This window comes from Mustela lutreola, chromosome 5, assembly GCF_030435805.1.
Source record: "Mustela lutreola isolate mMusLut2 chromosome 5, mMusLut2.pri, whole genome shotgun sequence".
Classification (NCBI taxonomy): Eukaryota; Metazoa; Chordata; class Mammalia; order Carnivora; family Mustelidae; genus Mustela; species Mustela lutreola.
Window position 1 is genome coordinate 151,243,109 of NC_081294.1, and position 15,389 is coordinate 151,258,497.

The 15,389-nt window shown below is 49.5% G+C and overlaps 1 protein-coding gene across 2 annotated transcripts in view; it reads right to left on the reverse strand.

Annotated features, from left to right (window-relative positions):
* The window catches only part of ADAMTS2 (ADAM metallopeptidase with thrombospondin type 1 motif 2), a 216,554-nt gene that overhangs the window by 46,565 nt on the left and 154,600 nt on the right, over positions 1–15,389 (reverse strand). For both annotated transcript variants that reach the window (XM_059175887.1, XM_059175886.1), the window contains exons 6-8: positions 7,748–7,904; positions 879–984; positions 67–210 (exon numbers count right to left, since the gene is read on the reverse strand). In XM_059175887.1, coding sequence (XP_059031870.1) covers positions 67–210; positions 879–984; positions 7,748–7,904 — 407 coding nt within the window. The remainder of the gene's footprint in view (positions 1–66; positions 211–878; positions 985–7,747; positions 7,905–15,389) is intronic.

Here is a 15,389-nt window from a genome sequence, read left to right on the forward strand (position 1 = left end):
TAGAGCTGAGCCCAGGGCTTCGGGTCGTGCTGCTGGCACTGAGGGGTGGGGGGTAGGGGTACTCACTGCAGGTAGCGGCTCAGCTCCTGCTGGCTGCAGCGGGACCAGTGGAAGCGGTGGAAGGCGGCCTGCACCAGGGGCGCCATGATGCTGCCCAGCCGCACCTCGTCGCCACAGCGGTTGCCCTGCCCGTCGTGCTCCATGCCCAGCCTGTGCAGGGAGGCAAGGCCGCCTCATTGGACCCTCCCTGGGCTGCACTGGGGGTGGGGTGCCCCAGACCCTCCCAGCGGCTCCCCAGGGCTTTTGGTTGCCTGCCCGGAAGACAGGTTTTCCACCAGCTGGATTCTTAACGCCAGGGGCACCTGGGAATCTGGGTCCAGAGGCCGCCCCTCGGCACCCTGCCCGCCAGGGGTCGCTGTTTCATGAGCAGGCAGCAGAGGCGGGGGCATCCGCAGCTGGAGCCTCCACACATTCAAGCAGTGTGGGCTGACATCTCTGCACCGACCCCGCAGCCCTGCCTTGCGAAAATTCAGAGGGTGCCTGGGGGCTGCACACCTGGAGGAGTCGTGGCTTCCCTGCCTCTAGCTCTAATTCTGCGCAGGGCTCCCTCAGAGCCCCACTTATTGGTGTGTAAAATGGGGTAAAGAGGCATCCTGCCCAGGGGCTTGCATGGCATGATGCCTGGAAGGCCCCTAGCACCCGCTTGGCCCTTTGATTTGTTCCTTCAGCAGAACGTGGGCCTCAGGCCTGGCCTGTGCCATGCTGGGGTTGGGACTTTACTCCCCAGGTGCTTTGCACACAGGGCATCCCCTGCCCCCACCCCAGGGCAGAGAGGGTCCCGATTTTCCCCACACAACAAGGACAGCGAAGCCACTTACACGTGGCCGGTCTCGTGGGCCACCACGAATGCTGAGGAGAAGCCATCCTCGTGGTTCAGAGTGCAGCTGCGGACAGGGTGGCACATCCCAGTGACAGGAGCATAGCCTGGGAGGAGACAAAGGGCGGCTCTAGCTCTGGGCCTGAATCAGAGGGGCTCTGGCCCCAATGCCCCCCACCATCCCCAGAGCAAATGAGCCAAACCAACTGCACCCCGCTGGCACAGTTCAGTGACATGCACTCCAGGCAGCCAGCCTCTGCCCTGCCCGTCTATGTCCACACTGCAGCCGGGGTCAGTTTCCCAGGTACAGGTCTTGGGTGCTAGAACTTCCTGTGCTAGAATTACCTTGGCAGCTTCTTGCCTGCTGTTCTCTTTCCTGCCCTCTCACATCTTCCAGCCTTGCTGAATGACCTTCTGGCCCCCCAGAAACATATGCCTTCCATACACCCTCCCACTGCTGTAGGAACACTGCTCTCTGAGCCCACTACCCCTCTGGAGGGTCGTCCCTGGGTTCCCTGTGGCTTCCCCAGGTCCTATGAGATGACAGCTAGACCCATTTCCATAGCACACACAGGGAGGAGTGAGGGCAAACCCCTGAAGCTGCTCAAGGGCAGAGACCAGGGCCGAGAGCCAGCAGGTCACCCTGCCCTGCTGTCATGCAGCCAGGGCCCTGAGGCCTCCGAGCTCTCAGTCAGAGAACCTGCACTCTGGCTGAGGAAAGTATGAGCCATGTTCCTTCTGATGGTTTCCCCTCTTCCAGGAGTCTGTGGGGAAGGAGCCGGATGCCCAAGGGTTCCCCTGCCCTCAGCCAGACCAGCCTCATCCCCATTCATGTGGCTTAGAAGGAGCCACTGAATTCATAGGTAATAGTGAGGGGACCAAGGAGAGGACTGAGGACTGAGCTAGAACAGCCCAAGCAGTGGTAGAAGGCCTACAGGTGGTCGGCCTATGGAACAGGTGAATCCCCTGGGTGAGCTGAATCTGATCTGAAGGTGGATTGTTCTTCAGATATCTCCAGGGAAGCCTTAGAGGACAGCATTCCCATGGGTGATGGGGGGGGGGTTCAGGGGGCCATGATCCTGAGACCGCACCTACCACTGGGGAAAACCACAGAATGGGGGCCTAGCCACTTGCCCCTGGACAAGACAGAGAAGTGTGTACAGAGCTGTGTATGCAGAGTGCATGCTGAGACACGACCTAGAGGCCCACCAAGCAAGGAGCCTCTGCCCTTGGAACTCTGACCTAGCCTCACTTCTCACAGACCCCACGGGGAGATCCCAAGGCAATTTGTTAAAGAGTCGAGAAGAAAGGAAGGAGGGCCTGATGACCCAGGGTGTGCTGCTGGCGTTATTCTTGTCTGTAAAAGCACCGTAATGGAACCACTGTCCTTTCTATGATTTTCCTTGTCATAAACAGGAAAATCTGTATCTTAAAATAATTTTTGCTCTGCAGATTTTAAGATGATTACTCTGGAATCAGTGTCCCAGAGCCAAACTTTGAGATCTTCTCTTTGTTATATGCAAAGCCTGCATGTGCTTATTCACACTACCGAGCATATTACATGGGTCTTTATGATCTGAAGGTTTGCAAAAGTGTCTTTATGTTTTCCTTCATACCTTTCCTGCTTATTTTATTTTGCTATTGCTCCTTTTTTTTTCTGGAAATCTTACTAGAAAGATATCATACCTCTTGGGTTGAGCCTCTTTGTCTTCGTTCTATTTTAATCTTTTTGGATGCCCTTGACTTTTTTTTTTTTTTTAAAGATTATTTATTTATTTATTTATTTATTTAGAGAGCATGCACAAGCCAGGGAGGAGCAAGAAGGAGAGGGAGAGAGAGAGAGAGAGAGAGAGAGAGTCTCAAGCAGACTCCGTGCTGAATGTAGTGCTTGATCTCACAACCCTGAGATCAGGACTTGAGCTGAAATCAAGAGTTGGACACTTAACCAACTGAGCCACCCAGGCGCCCCTGCCCTTGACTTTTTATTTCAGCTTCTGAATTTTCAACCTTACCCACTATATCTTTAGTTTCATAAAAATTATTTGCTGCTCTCTAATTCTTCCTAGCAACCTGTGCTGGGTTTATGGAATGTATATTCTCAACTATTCTGGGAACTACTACTTTTTTAAAAAAAATTCTTCCTCAGATTCCAAATTATCTCTCTCTCCTCCAGAGTCAGTTCTCCAATTCTGTTTCGCATCTTGGTTGACTTTTTCAAGGTGTAAGTTTAAATAAATTTAAAAAAAGGCCTGGCCATCCTTAGATGTGCTTTCACGTTTTGAAACAGGAGGAACTCACCTGCTATAGAGGTTATGATGGTTTCTCTCCCTGTGGAACAGTTATGCTCCCCTTAGAGCTCTCACCTGGACAAAAGTGCTGACAGAGTGCACTATTTGTCACTGGGCTTCCTTCTGTGACAGGGAACTAGCAGCCCCTCCGAATGAAGAGGCACCAACACCAACCAGGAGCCTTACTCTGAGCTCGGTGGGATCTGGAGTCCCACTCCATGTTCCCACCTGAATCCTATTCTGGCACCAATCTGTGTGGCAAAAGGGGAAGCTGTAGTGCCAGAGAGATGTTTTGTTAACAAACTCGTCTGGGCTCTGGTCAGGGTCACTTGGGAAGTCTCCCTAGTTACACAGATATGAGCAAGTGGGCAGCAGAAAGAAGCTAAAGGCCAAAAGAGTGGAGAAAGATGCAGTACAGGAAGTATCAAAATTCATGGAGGGAAGTGGTAGATGTAATGAGCATGTAGATTTTATATAAGTATATTTATTTTTATAAAAAGGATCACCAGAATGATCAACCAGAAACTAATAAATATGACTATCTATAGAAAATGGGAATGGGGTAAAATGGGTCCACTCTTCTGAATGTATATTTTATATGGCTTTTCGAAGTTCTTCTTTTGAAATGTGATATACATCCATAAAAATGCACAAGTCCTAGGATACAATAAATGAACCATCACAAAAGGATCACACCTGTGTGACTGTATCAGCACTGCAGAAGCCCCTTCTTGTTGTCTCCAACAACGACATCCTCTCTCAAAATAGGGGAAAATATTTGCAAGCTGTCTATCTGATAAGAGGTTAATATCCAAAATATATAAGGAACTCCCCAACTCAATACCAAAAAGACCAGCCCAAAATAAAAATTGGCAGAAGACCTAAATAGACATTCTTTCAAAGAAGACATCCAGATGGCCAAGAGGTAGAGGAAAAGATGTTCAATATCACTCACCATCAGGGAAATGCAAGTCAAAAACACAATGAGGTATCACTTCACACATGTTAGAATGGCTAGTATCAAAAAGACTAAGAGATCACAAGTGTTAGTGCAGATGTGGAGAAAATGGAACCCTTGCACATTGTTGGTGGAAAACAGTATGGAGCTTCCTTGAAAAATTTATCTACGATCCAGCAATTTTCCTTCAGGGTATTTATCTGAAGAAAACACCAACACTAACTCAAAAAGCTATCTACAGCCCCCACGTTCACTGCAGCACTATTTACAATAGCCAAGACATGGAAACAACATAAGCGTCCGTCAGTGGATGAATGGATAAAGAAGATGTGGAGTATACACACACACTGGAATATCATTCAGCCATAAAAAGGAAATTATGCCATTCACAGCAACACAAATAGACCCTGAGGGCATTATTCTAATCGAAATAAGTTAGGCAGAGAACAACAACACCCTGTGATCTCACTTATATGTGGAATCCAAAATATCAATCAATCAATCAATAAAAGCCAAACTCATAGATACAGAGGCAGTGGGTAGGGGATGAAGGGGGTCAAAAAGTATAAACCTCTGGTTATAACATCTGAGGATGCAATATACAGCATGGAAACAATAGCTCATAATACTGTATTGTGTATTTGAAAGTTGCTAGGAGAGTAGGTCTTAAAAGTTCTCATCACAAGAAAGAATCTTATAACAATGTGTGGTGATGGATATTAACTAGGACTACTGTGATCATTTCACAATATATATATTTATCCAATCATTATGTTGTACATCCTAAACTAATATAATGACATGTCAATTATATCTCAATAAAAAAATTAAATTAAAAAAAGAAGGGGTGTCAAGCTTCACTTCTTCCCCCCAGTTTGGATATTTGCTGGACCTGACACCATTTGTTGAAAAGACCATCTTTCCCCTCCACTTCACAATAAATTAAGTATCCATCCACAGGTGAGTTCAAGTCTGGACTCTGTGTTCTGTCCTCATGATTCATTTGCCAACCCTTGCATCAAAATACACTCTTCAACTACTGTATTTTGGGGAGCAATGAATACTTTGCTCATCTTCTCCAATCGCTCTTGACTGCTCTTGGCCCACTGCATTTCTGGAAGAACATTAGAATCAACTTGTCAATATCTCCAACTATTATGCTCCATCTGAGCTTGCTCTGGAGTGCACTTGCATTCTCTTATAGGTTGGTTTGGAGAAAATTGATTTTTTTTACAATAGTGAGTCTCCCTATCCATTAGCATGGCACGCCCCTTCCTTGATGTCATCTTTTATAACATCTGTACGTGTGTTTTACAGCTTTGGGGTCTAGATCTTGGACATCTTTTGTTAAATTTATTCCTAGGTGTTTGTATTTTTTATTCTTTTATTATTCTAAGTGGTGGTCATTTTCAAATTTTAATTTTTTGCTGTTAGAACACAGAAATTCAAATGATTTTTATATATTGACATTATATCCAGGAAATTGCTCAATAATGCTACTGACTTATTTGTAGATTCTTTTGGGTTTTCCACGTCGACAGCATATTATTTTCAAATAAGAGTTTGATTTCTTCCTTTCTGACCCTTATATTTTTATTTTTTTCTTGCCTATTTCACTGGCTGGGACCTCTGCTACAATATCGAATCCAAGTGGTGATAGCAAGTATTCTTGACCCATTCTCTGGTCTAGAGGAAATCCTTTCAACATTTCACCACTACATATGATGTTTGCTAGAGCTTTTTTTTTGTTTTCTGCTAAGTATCCTTTATTACATTTAGAACATTTTCTTCTATTCCTAGTTTAATAAGATATTTGATCATAAATGATTATTAATTTTGTCAAATAATTTTCCTTCATCAATTGAGATGATTTCATAAGCTTTTATCCTTTGTTCTATTAATTTGGAGAATTACAATGATTGATTTTCATATGTTAAACCTTGCATTCCTAGGATAAGCCCAAATTCATTGTCACACAGTGCTTTTTACACATAGCACTGGATTTGATTTGCTATTTTGTTTGGGATTTTGTATATATACTCATGGGAGAGATAGGCCTATAAATTTGTTTTTGTCAAGTCAATCTCAGATTTTGGTATCAATGCTAGCAGGTCTCATAAAATCAGTTGGAAAAATGTTCCTCTCTTTTCTTTCTGTGAGAAATTGTATATGATTGGTATTATTCTTCGTTAAAAATTAGGAAAAGTTCTCTGGTGAAACCATCAAGTCCTGGAGCTTACTTTGAAGGGAGGCTTTTAATCATAAAGTCAGTATCTTTAGTTGATATGAGACTATTCGGATTTTCCTTTTTTTCTCAGATTTTATGTTTGTCAAAGAATTTATACCTTTCATCTAAATTAATAAATTTATCAGCATAATGATGTTCAAAATATCTTCTCATTATCTTATTACCTTTTTTAAAGTCAGATTTGTAATCAGATCCCTTTTATATTCCTAATCTTAGTAAATCTGTATTTTCTTCCTTTCTTTTTTAAACTAGCAGGGCTGCGGGCATTCCGGTTCTAACTGATATCTTTCAAAGAACCAAATTTTGATTTTATTGATTTTCTTTATAACCGTTTCCCATTTCAACAATCCTGCTCTTACTTTTATAATCTCCTCCCTTCCATTTTTGTTGAGTTTAGTTAGCTATTCTTTTTTGAATCTCTTGAGATAGATGTTTCTATGACTAACTCTTTAGTTGATTGACTGATTTGGTTTAGTCATTTTCGTTGATGTGGTTGACCGATAAACTGTTAAGTTTACAAATACAATTTAATCATTATGTTAGCTATATCCACAATTTTTGATATGCCGTACTGTCACTATCATTTTGTTGAAAGATATATTCTACTTTCTACTATTCCTTCTTCGATCCACAGATTACTGATGAGCATAATATTTAATTTTCAAGCATTCATAATTTTTCAAGTTATCTTTCTTTTCCAGTGTGTGGTTTTGATCTTCTCTGTCTTTTGTTGAGATTTCCCTATGGCATTTGTAGTCTGCTTTGGTATGGTTTCGTGCTGCAGTCATCAAGAGTGTGTATCCCTCAGCTGTCTGGTGTAGTATTCTATAACTCATTAGGTCGTTTCTTCATTCAAGTCTTCTGTATCCTTACAAACATTCTTATCTGTTGTTCTATCAGTTACTAAGAATATGTTAAAATCTTCAATTATAATTGTAGGCTTTGTCAATTTCTCCTTTTTAGATCTGTCAGTTTTATATAGTTTGAATTTTTAAGTGAAATCCTTTAACTTCTAAAGATGGAAAACTTACTCAAATTTGTTTTTTAAAAATGGGGGGAAGCAAACAACTCTGCCTTGGATCCCATCTGGTCTTTGGGCTGCCAGCCCCAGGTGTGAGCCATTTCACCACCTTTGACCATTGCTGTCCCCCTGAGGGATGCACTTTCCTGGGAGAAATGGCAGAGGCCACAGTGGTTTTCGATGAGCCAAGAGGTCACGAAAGCTTACACAGCCCTCACTGGCTAAGGCGGCCACAGCCTCTCTCTGCCCTGACACCCTTCCCAGCCTGGACCAAGGCTGCCAGGGACCCTCACAAGGGCCAGTGGCTCATGCCCAGCCTCCCTCCTTTCTGGGTCCCTGCAGAGCTGAGGCTCACCTTGCATGCCCGAAGGTCCGAAGTCTTGCCGCGTGAGGAAGATGGCATGATCATGGTACTCATCGTGACCTGTGTCCGGCTTCTGCTGGAGGTAAGCCCAACGGCAGACATTCTCCAGGCTCTGGGAGGGGTTCCCAATCTCAATGAGGCTCATGGACTGCAGGGGTGGGCAGGAAAGATGGAAGCAAGGGATTAACGTGTCGGGTAGACAGGATGGGAGCTGAGCAGGCAGTAGTGTTCACAGACCACCACCCCCCCTTCTGCTGGAGCCCTGGGCCACATGGAGCTGAGTCCAGTGCCCCTCAGGATCCACCTCCCGCTTGGCTCCACTCTTCTGAGTGGAGGAAAAGCTCCCCAGTCACACATGCCTGCATGAGTTTCCACATGAAACCACAGTCCACTTCTCAAGTGAGACATGGAAGCCAAGTTCTGAGGCCATCTGAGGCCTCACACAGTCCATCCCGCCTCACTTCCATGGGCATCTGTGGCTGTCTATCAGGCTCCTGTTCTGTGCGGGTCCTGGGCAGGAGGCCAGTGCAACGTGGACCTCATGTTAAAGAGCTCATAGCTCTGGCAGGGTCCCAGGCAGGGTAGACAGAACTCCCAACATGGTGTGGAAGCCCAGAGAAGGGGACAGGATGCCCTACATTGCCCCCTTGTTTAAATGTCGTACAGAAAACAGCATAAACACTGCAGAGGAGAGAAACTGCAGCAGATCTAGCAAAGGAGCCACATACAAACAGGAGCATAGTGATAATTCCTTCAGGAACAACGGACAGGAAGCCCCACATCCCACTGGTATCATGACGCATACCCAAGACCCAGGGTGGGCTGCGGGACAGGCAGCACAGCAGCCCACTCTGCACCATGGCATTGGCATTTTCTCTCTTATTCAGTCCTCACAATCACCCTGAGAGGCAGGAAAGTGAGGCTCAGAGAGGTCAAGTAACTTGCCCTTAGCCACACAGCTGGGAAACCTAAAACCCATGTCTAGATTCAAACCCTGCCCTAAACTGCCTCCCCAAACAAAACATACACCATATTGTCCCCAAAGCAAGGCTCCCCTGTGTGGCACACTTCCCTTTGCTCTCTGCTGTCTTCATGCCACTCAGCATGTCAGCTTCTCTTACTATGAATTCCCACCACCGAATAGTTCCCTCCAGGCAAAGAGCGACAGGATCCATCTGTCCATAAAGCAGAGCTATGCATTCCCTATTAGACATGTCTGCAGGTGTTTTGTTTCTTCCCTGGCATAAATACATCCATTAAGTATAGCCAGATGCTCCTTTTCACATACAGAAGGAGCAGAGAGTAGATATAGGTACTGCTGGGAATCCAGGCTGTTCTAGAAGAAGGAAGAATGATTCAAGGCTGGGGAGGACTGCTCACTGCCAGAGTTCTCTTGCATCATCCGAGTCAGTGACTTAGAAGATGGCACACCAGTTCCCAACTCCCAAACACAAAACACCTGGGAGGTAAGAGTGCTTGTTATAATGAGACCTAGTGAGTCCCAGTGAAGGAAGTCACAGACTGGAATCACAGCTGTGGTGACCAGGACCCACTGAACACAGGCACAGAGATGGACAGCCCAGAGGAAGCTGCAGTAGGGAAAGGGACATACGGGATTGCCCCAATCATGACTGGAAAGAGAGTGTGACTACCTCTGGCCAGTGAGCTGTGAGCAGAAGTGACCTGTGCCTCTGCCCACAGGAAACCCTGCAGCGATCTCTCCTCACTGGCTTGTCAACCATCAGTATTGAGATGGTGGCTGCTCTGTCACCCAGACCCCAAGTGACAGAGGCATGGAACATGTAACAGGAGCAGGAAATAAGTATCTGTTGTCATAAGGCCGTAGCGCAACCTTGCCCACACTGACTGACACAGGAGGGGCGGAGGGAGTGTGGCATCTGTGTCCCATCTAAGTCAGACACCTGCAGGTCAGCCCGAGTCCACGCCAGGTGGTAGCTGCCTCCAGAAAACCTTATGAAGTCGCAGCTCTGAAGAAGCAATCAGGTGGGAGGATCTCCTTTCTAAGGAATGAGCTCTGGGTGGAAGAATAAGAAAAAGACTGTTGTGGGCAGATGTGAGTTGGTGCTAGAAATTGGGGCCTGTGCTTGTCCCCAGTGAGCTGAAGACTGCCAGCCTGAGTCCAGGTCTGAGGGATATCACCAGGCCGCCAATGAGAACTCGATCTAGGATGGCCACAGAGCCCCCACTGGTGTGTGACCTCCCCACTCATGAAGCCCACAAAGCAGCTGAGCAGCCTTGCTGGGCCACCTCCCACGAAGGGGCTCTGGTTCCTCCAGGGCCATGTCTGCCAGTCCATATATCAGGAGATTATTGCCCATGATGGGCTGGCTGGCCCTCAGGGTCCTTAGGGTTCCACTGTTGAGCTAATTCTAGTCTGGTTCCCTCCAAAGCCCTGGTGGGCTGCAGTTACTCGTGCCTAGACTTGTCTGACAACAGCAGCTCAGGCCCCCTTCAGTAAAACTTCCCCTCTGTTCATCTGGGTGTGACCCCAGGCTCAATGTGGGAGGGTTCAAGGCCTGGCTAATCCCAGCACCACATCTTCCTGGCACCGTGCTGGCTTGGAGTGAGCACATAACCAAAGTGGGCCAAAGAGATGGAAAGGTGTGAGACCATGAGACAGGAGCTGCTGGTGCCCCTGTCCCCACGGGAGGAGATCTCACTTGAGGAAAAAGCCGACACAGAGAGAGCTGGGCCTGGGCTGGAGAAGAGTCAACTCCTGGTGTCCTCACATGACCACCTGGCTCACCCAGGCCTGAGGCCACCCTGCTGTGGATCTCTTAGGTCACTGTGCACCAGGTGATTCCAAAAATGTATGGCCTGAAAACCTCTAAACATTTATCATCTATTTCTGCAGGGCAGGAATCCAAAGGCAACTTAGCTAGGTACTTTGGCTCAGGGTCTCTCCTGAGACTGCTGGCAAGCAGAGGTGGGGACTGTGGTCTCATCTGAAGGCTCCACTGGGGAGGACCAGTTCCCCTGCTTGCTTGCTTGGCTGCTGGCAGGACTCAGCTCTTCGTGGGCTACTGGACCAAGGTTTCCAGCCACACCCCAGAACAATAACCTACCACAGCGTGCTTCCTCCAGCTTGGGCAACCTGAGAGACAGCAACACAGTGCACACACACCCAAGACAGGAACCACAGGCTACTTAGAAGGGAATCTCGGTCCCGCCCACACTCAAGGGGAGGGGACTATTCCAGGGTGTGAATACCAAGAGGTGGGGTCACAGGGGCCCTCCTAGAGGCTGCCTGTCATAGAGATGCATCTCATTCATGTGTCCGGCAACCTCTCCCTTGAAAATCAGTGTGAGCTGTGTTATCATCACTTGCTGTGAGTCTTGAGCAATGTACTTTTTCCTTGGGGGAACCACGGAAACTCCAGTCAAGGGCAGTGGCTGGTCTCCAGTGTCCAGCTGGTGTGCCCCACAGCAGTGGGAGAAGAGCTCTGGCCACATCTTTGAGGAGGAGTCCAAAGTCCAGCCAGAAAGACACACCTGTTTCAGGGCCAGAGAGCAGGAAAAGGACCACACGGTCAGGGACAGAACCAAGGGCAGGAACCAGGCTGAAAGAGGCTCATAGCAGGTTGGGGGTAAGGGGAAAGAGGCCAGAGTGCTCGGGAGGTAGACTTGTAGGAAGTGCTGGCAGGGTGTAGTTCAACCAATTTTGACAATTTGGGAGTTCACCCAAATGCCAACAGAGGTGAGACAGGTGATGTAACTCAGTGAGGCAGGTGGGTTGTATGAAAAACAAAACTATCTTTTGTGTTGTCCACTGAGAAGGGCTAAGAGTACACAGAAATATTTCCTCGGCATGATAAAGAAGGTGAGGGTCGATCAGTGGTAAGCGAGGACAGTAGCAAAGCCAGGGTGAGAGCACTCAGCACCCCGCTACTGTGGGTATGCAGAAATGCGGGGACCCCGAGCTGCCAGACTGTATTTTTCAGGCCAATGTTTGAATGTGGATCTTCCAAAGTAAGCCGACCTCCTAGTAAATGTTGACCCCACTTAAAGTCAGTTACATGGACAAAACAAAACACATCCCCTGGGTCACCAGGTTGACAACCGCAGAATAAAGGTCCTCAGGCAAACAGCCCCCACAATGTGCCCTTCTCTACTGGCCCCAACACTGGCAAGCACCTCCTTCCTCGCAGAGATTCTTATGGTTCAGCCCAGCTGCCCAGCCCCTCTGGCAGTCGGCATGTTTCTGCCACTGCGGCAGGATAATTTATTGAAATATTGATTTGCGTTTTGTTCTCGCCTTGTCTTTGCCCATTTCACGAAGGCATACTGCCGCGTGCATTCTCAGGTCCCACAGGGGCCTGGGCTGCAGGATCCAGAGCATAGGTTGTCCTGGACCCGCTTCCAGCTTTTGGGTTCTGAGGACACTCCCAGAGGGCGGGGGGAGAGGGGCAGAGAAAGAGGCTGGGAAAGGGCTGCACCAGGAGGGAGTGGTCCTAGGGAAGCAGATCTCAGAAAACTCGGGCTGTGTGCGGGGCTCTGTGAGCGAGCAGCCCAGATGGGACTCTGAGAGATGGAAGAGGAAGGTGATGTCAGCTTTTAGGCACCCAAGAGGCAGAGCTGCTTGTATGTCCTATCGCTCTGCCCATGTCCCAACTTTCTGAGGGCTCTGGCCCATCTAAGATGTGCACGAAAGAACCGAGGATGGGGATCCTCATCCTTGCTGGGTCTGGAGCATTCAGGAGGGTGTAGGTATGCGGGGGCCAGCCTGAGTCCTGACAGTGACCTGTGCCCTGCAGCAGGTACTCAGCCTCTGATTCACGGAGAAGGCAGGGGATGCGGGAGGGGGACGGTGTGGAATGGGAGTGTTGCTGGTGCCCTACCAGCAGAATCAGGATCATGGCATGGCAGGAGATGAGCAGGAAAGGTGTGTGGGCTGGCAAGCAGGGGAGGAGGAGGCCTCTGGCTTTGGTGGAGGGTGGCAAGGGGGCCAACACAGGATGCAAGAGGAGAGGACTTTGAGCCTGCAGGGGGCGTGTGAGGTCCACAGCACCTGGGGACACCATCAAGGGATTGTCTTCTCCTGACCAAGGGATTGTCTTCTCCTGATCAGCTTGCTTGCTTGGTAAGAGCTGACAGTTTGCTTTGGGGCACTCTCCCATTTATCTGGGTGCAGCCCCTGAGGGATCAGTCCACCCCTGAGCACGGCTGGGCCCAAGACCAGAGTGAGGACAGAGGAGTAGAGGCTCAAAAGGAGTGAACAGGTTGAAGCAGGTTTTTCCTGAAGAATCCCCCCAAGAACATGTCTCCAGCACCCCAGATTTAGCTTTTCCTCTACCTCTCCTCCCACTTCCTGAGAGCTACCTGGCCTTCCCACAGGTTCCTGGAGCTTCAGAGGACTCCTGGCAGACAGAGATACCCAAGCAGAGGAGAGGGGAGACCCCAGGAGAGTGGTCTGAGCCAGCCCGTGTGGCTCACTTGGATTCTGATGGTTCCTCTTGCTGCAACCCGGCCGCCATCTCTGCCATCCAGCCACATCCACACAGCCCTCCAATGGGCCCCACTCTCTGGGCCCCCACGGACCCTGCCCTGTCTTTGCCATGGACCACAGCTGGTGAGCTCTCTCCTCCCAGCGAGGAGAGGAAACATCTATTTCTCCCAACCAGATCTTCTTCCAAAGTGCCAAAGAGAGTTGCCTGTTTCAGTTAAGAAAGAGATTCTCACACTGGGCTGGCTTAGAGCCTGTGTTCCTCTCAGCCCTCAAGGCACCTGTCTCTTGGCTGCCTGCTTGCCTCTGCACAGGTTTCTCTAGGAGAACCTGTTTGTATAGCTTGCCATTCCCACCTGTGCAGGGATGCGTGAGCCCAGCAAGTGGGTGGCCGCAGCACCGGTCAAGGACCTCGCAGATGGGAGCTCCTCCCCGGGAGAAGCTGTGGGTGCACAGAGCGAACTGCAGTGAAGTGGTGGTCACCCCGTGCTCCCCGTGGAAGGGGCATTTCTGTACCCTGCGGGGGGCTGGGTTGTGGGTCCAGGTTTATAGGTGGCACCTAAGTTAAGCTGTAAAATTGCCCTAAGATACAGGTGCTATTATTATCTACAGGAGGAACCACACCAAGGCCAACTTAAGTAAACAGCCCAAGTCTCCTCCCTACACCGAGGTGGAGGTGGGTCTGGAAGCCACGTTGCAATACGGAAATGTTCTATTTCCCAGGCGGAGGAAACCAGAGGGTCAGGAAAGGAAGGGCGGGGCCCCAAGGTGGACACCAGGTGGCGCTGCTGCCACAGGAACGGTAGAGCCGGGTGACCGGCTGCTGGGATGCCAGGCTGCACCTCTGAGTGCAGGCAGGCAAAGGGGACTTTGAAGGCCAGAGACAACGTCTGCGGTCCCACCCTACATACGCCAATTAAGACCTGGTCAGAAGTTCTGCTCCAATCATTGCTCTCTGACATTTCCAGTTTGCCCTTGAATGAACTAAACGATTTATGTTCTTCCCTCCTTCTGTCAAGGACTGGTAGCCTGGAGGCCGGTCCAGCAGGCTGGAATAGAACCCAACCATGGGGTGGCTATCCTGGTGCAGCCACATATCAGGAGTCCCCACAGACCCCAAAGCTGTCTAGCAGCTCTCCAGGGCACATGCAGGTGACAGGTGGGGCTCACCTGCGCAGTATGAGAGTCCTGGGGTTAGAGACCTGCTCATCTCTCTTCCACGTGTGTTCTCAGACAAGTTACCTCACTGTGCTGAGCTCCCTATCTGCAGAATGGGTACAACCACAGGGCAGAGCCAGGAGCACAGGGGCTCTGTCAGTGACGGTCAGCACGGATAAATGTTCCTTGTCCCTGTCGCTGTGGTGGCAATGATGATAAAGATGCAGGTTTGATGCCAGTCCCCTGGAGAGCCAGCCCACCTTTAGGGGATGCCTGCAGCTCATGTTCCAGGGGATTGGGCTTCAACCCCAAAGCCTTCTCATCGTCCCCGGACAGTGGGCCCAGAGCCCAGACGTGCAAAAGGACAGGGCCCACTGGGCTCAGGTGAGCGGAGCATGCTTCTTGACCTTGGCACTGTGGACACTGGGGGTCAGGTACTTCTGTTGTGGAGGCTGTCATGTGCACTGCAGGATGTTCAGCAGCATCCCAATCTGTACTGTTCGATTCCACTGGCATCCCATGGCAGTGATGCCAAAATCACCCTCCGTGGGGAAGCACCTGAGGGGAGCAAGGGGCAAGGAGCCTGGGGCTTGCACGCCCCAGCCAGTGGAATAAGAGCACTGCAGCCGCCTCAGAGCAAAGCAGCTCCCCACAGCGTAACGTCTGCAGAACACCTGGCCCCTGGAGCCGGCAACCCCACTGTCAGGTGGGGGTGGCCATGCGCCTGCCCCGTGGATGCTCTGTGTGGGTGAAGTGAGCTCAGAGCTCACCAGGATGGGCATCTTGGACAGGCAACAGGCCAGACAGACAAGCCCCTTCTTTCTGTGCCTGGGACTCCCATACTTTTCTCTTTTCCAGAGAAAAGCCAAGCTGCCTGCATGGGATTCTCAGCATGAACCTTCCCAAGCTTAGCCATGGCAGGCCTCCGAGGGACAGGGCCCAACCCCTGCAAATCCTTGTGCTTCTCTGGAGCCTGGGATGACTGGCTCGGGAGGTAGACGGGGATAATAG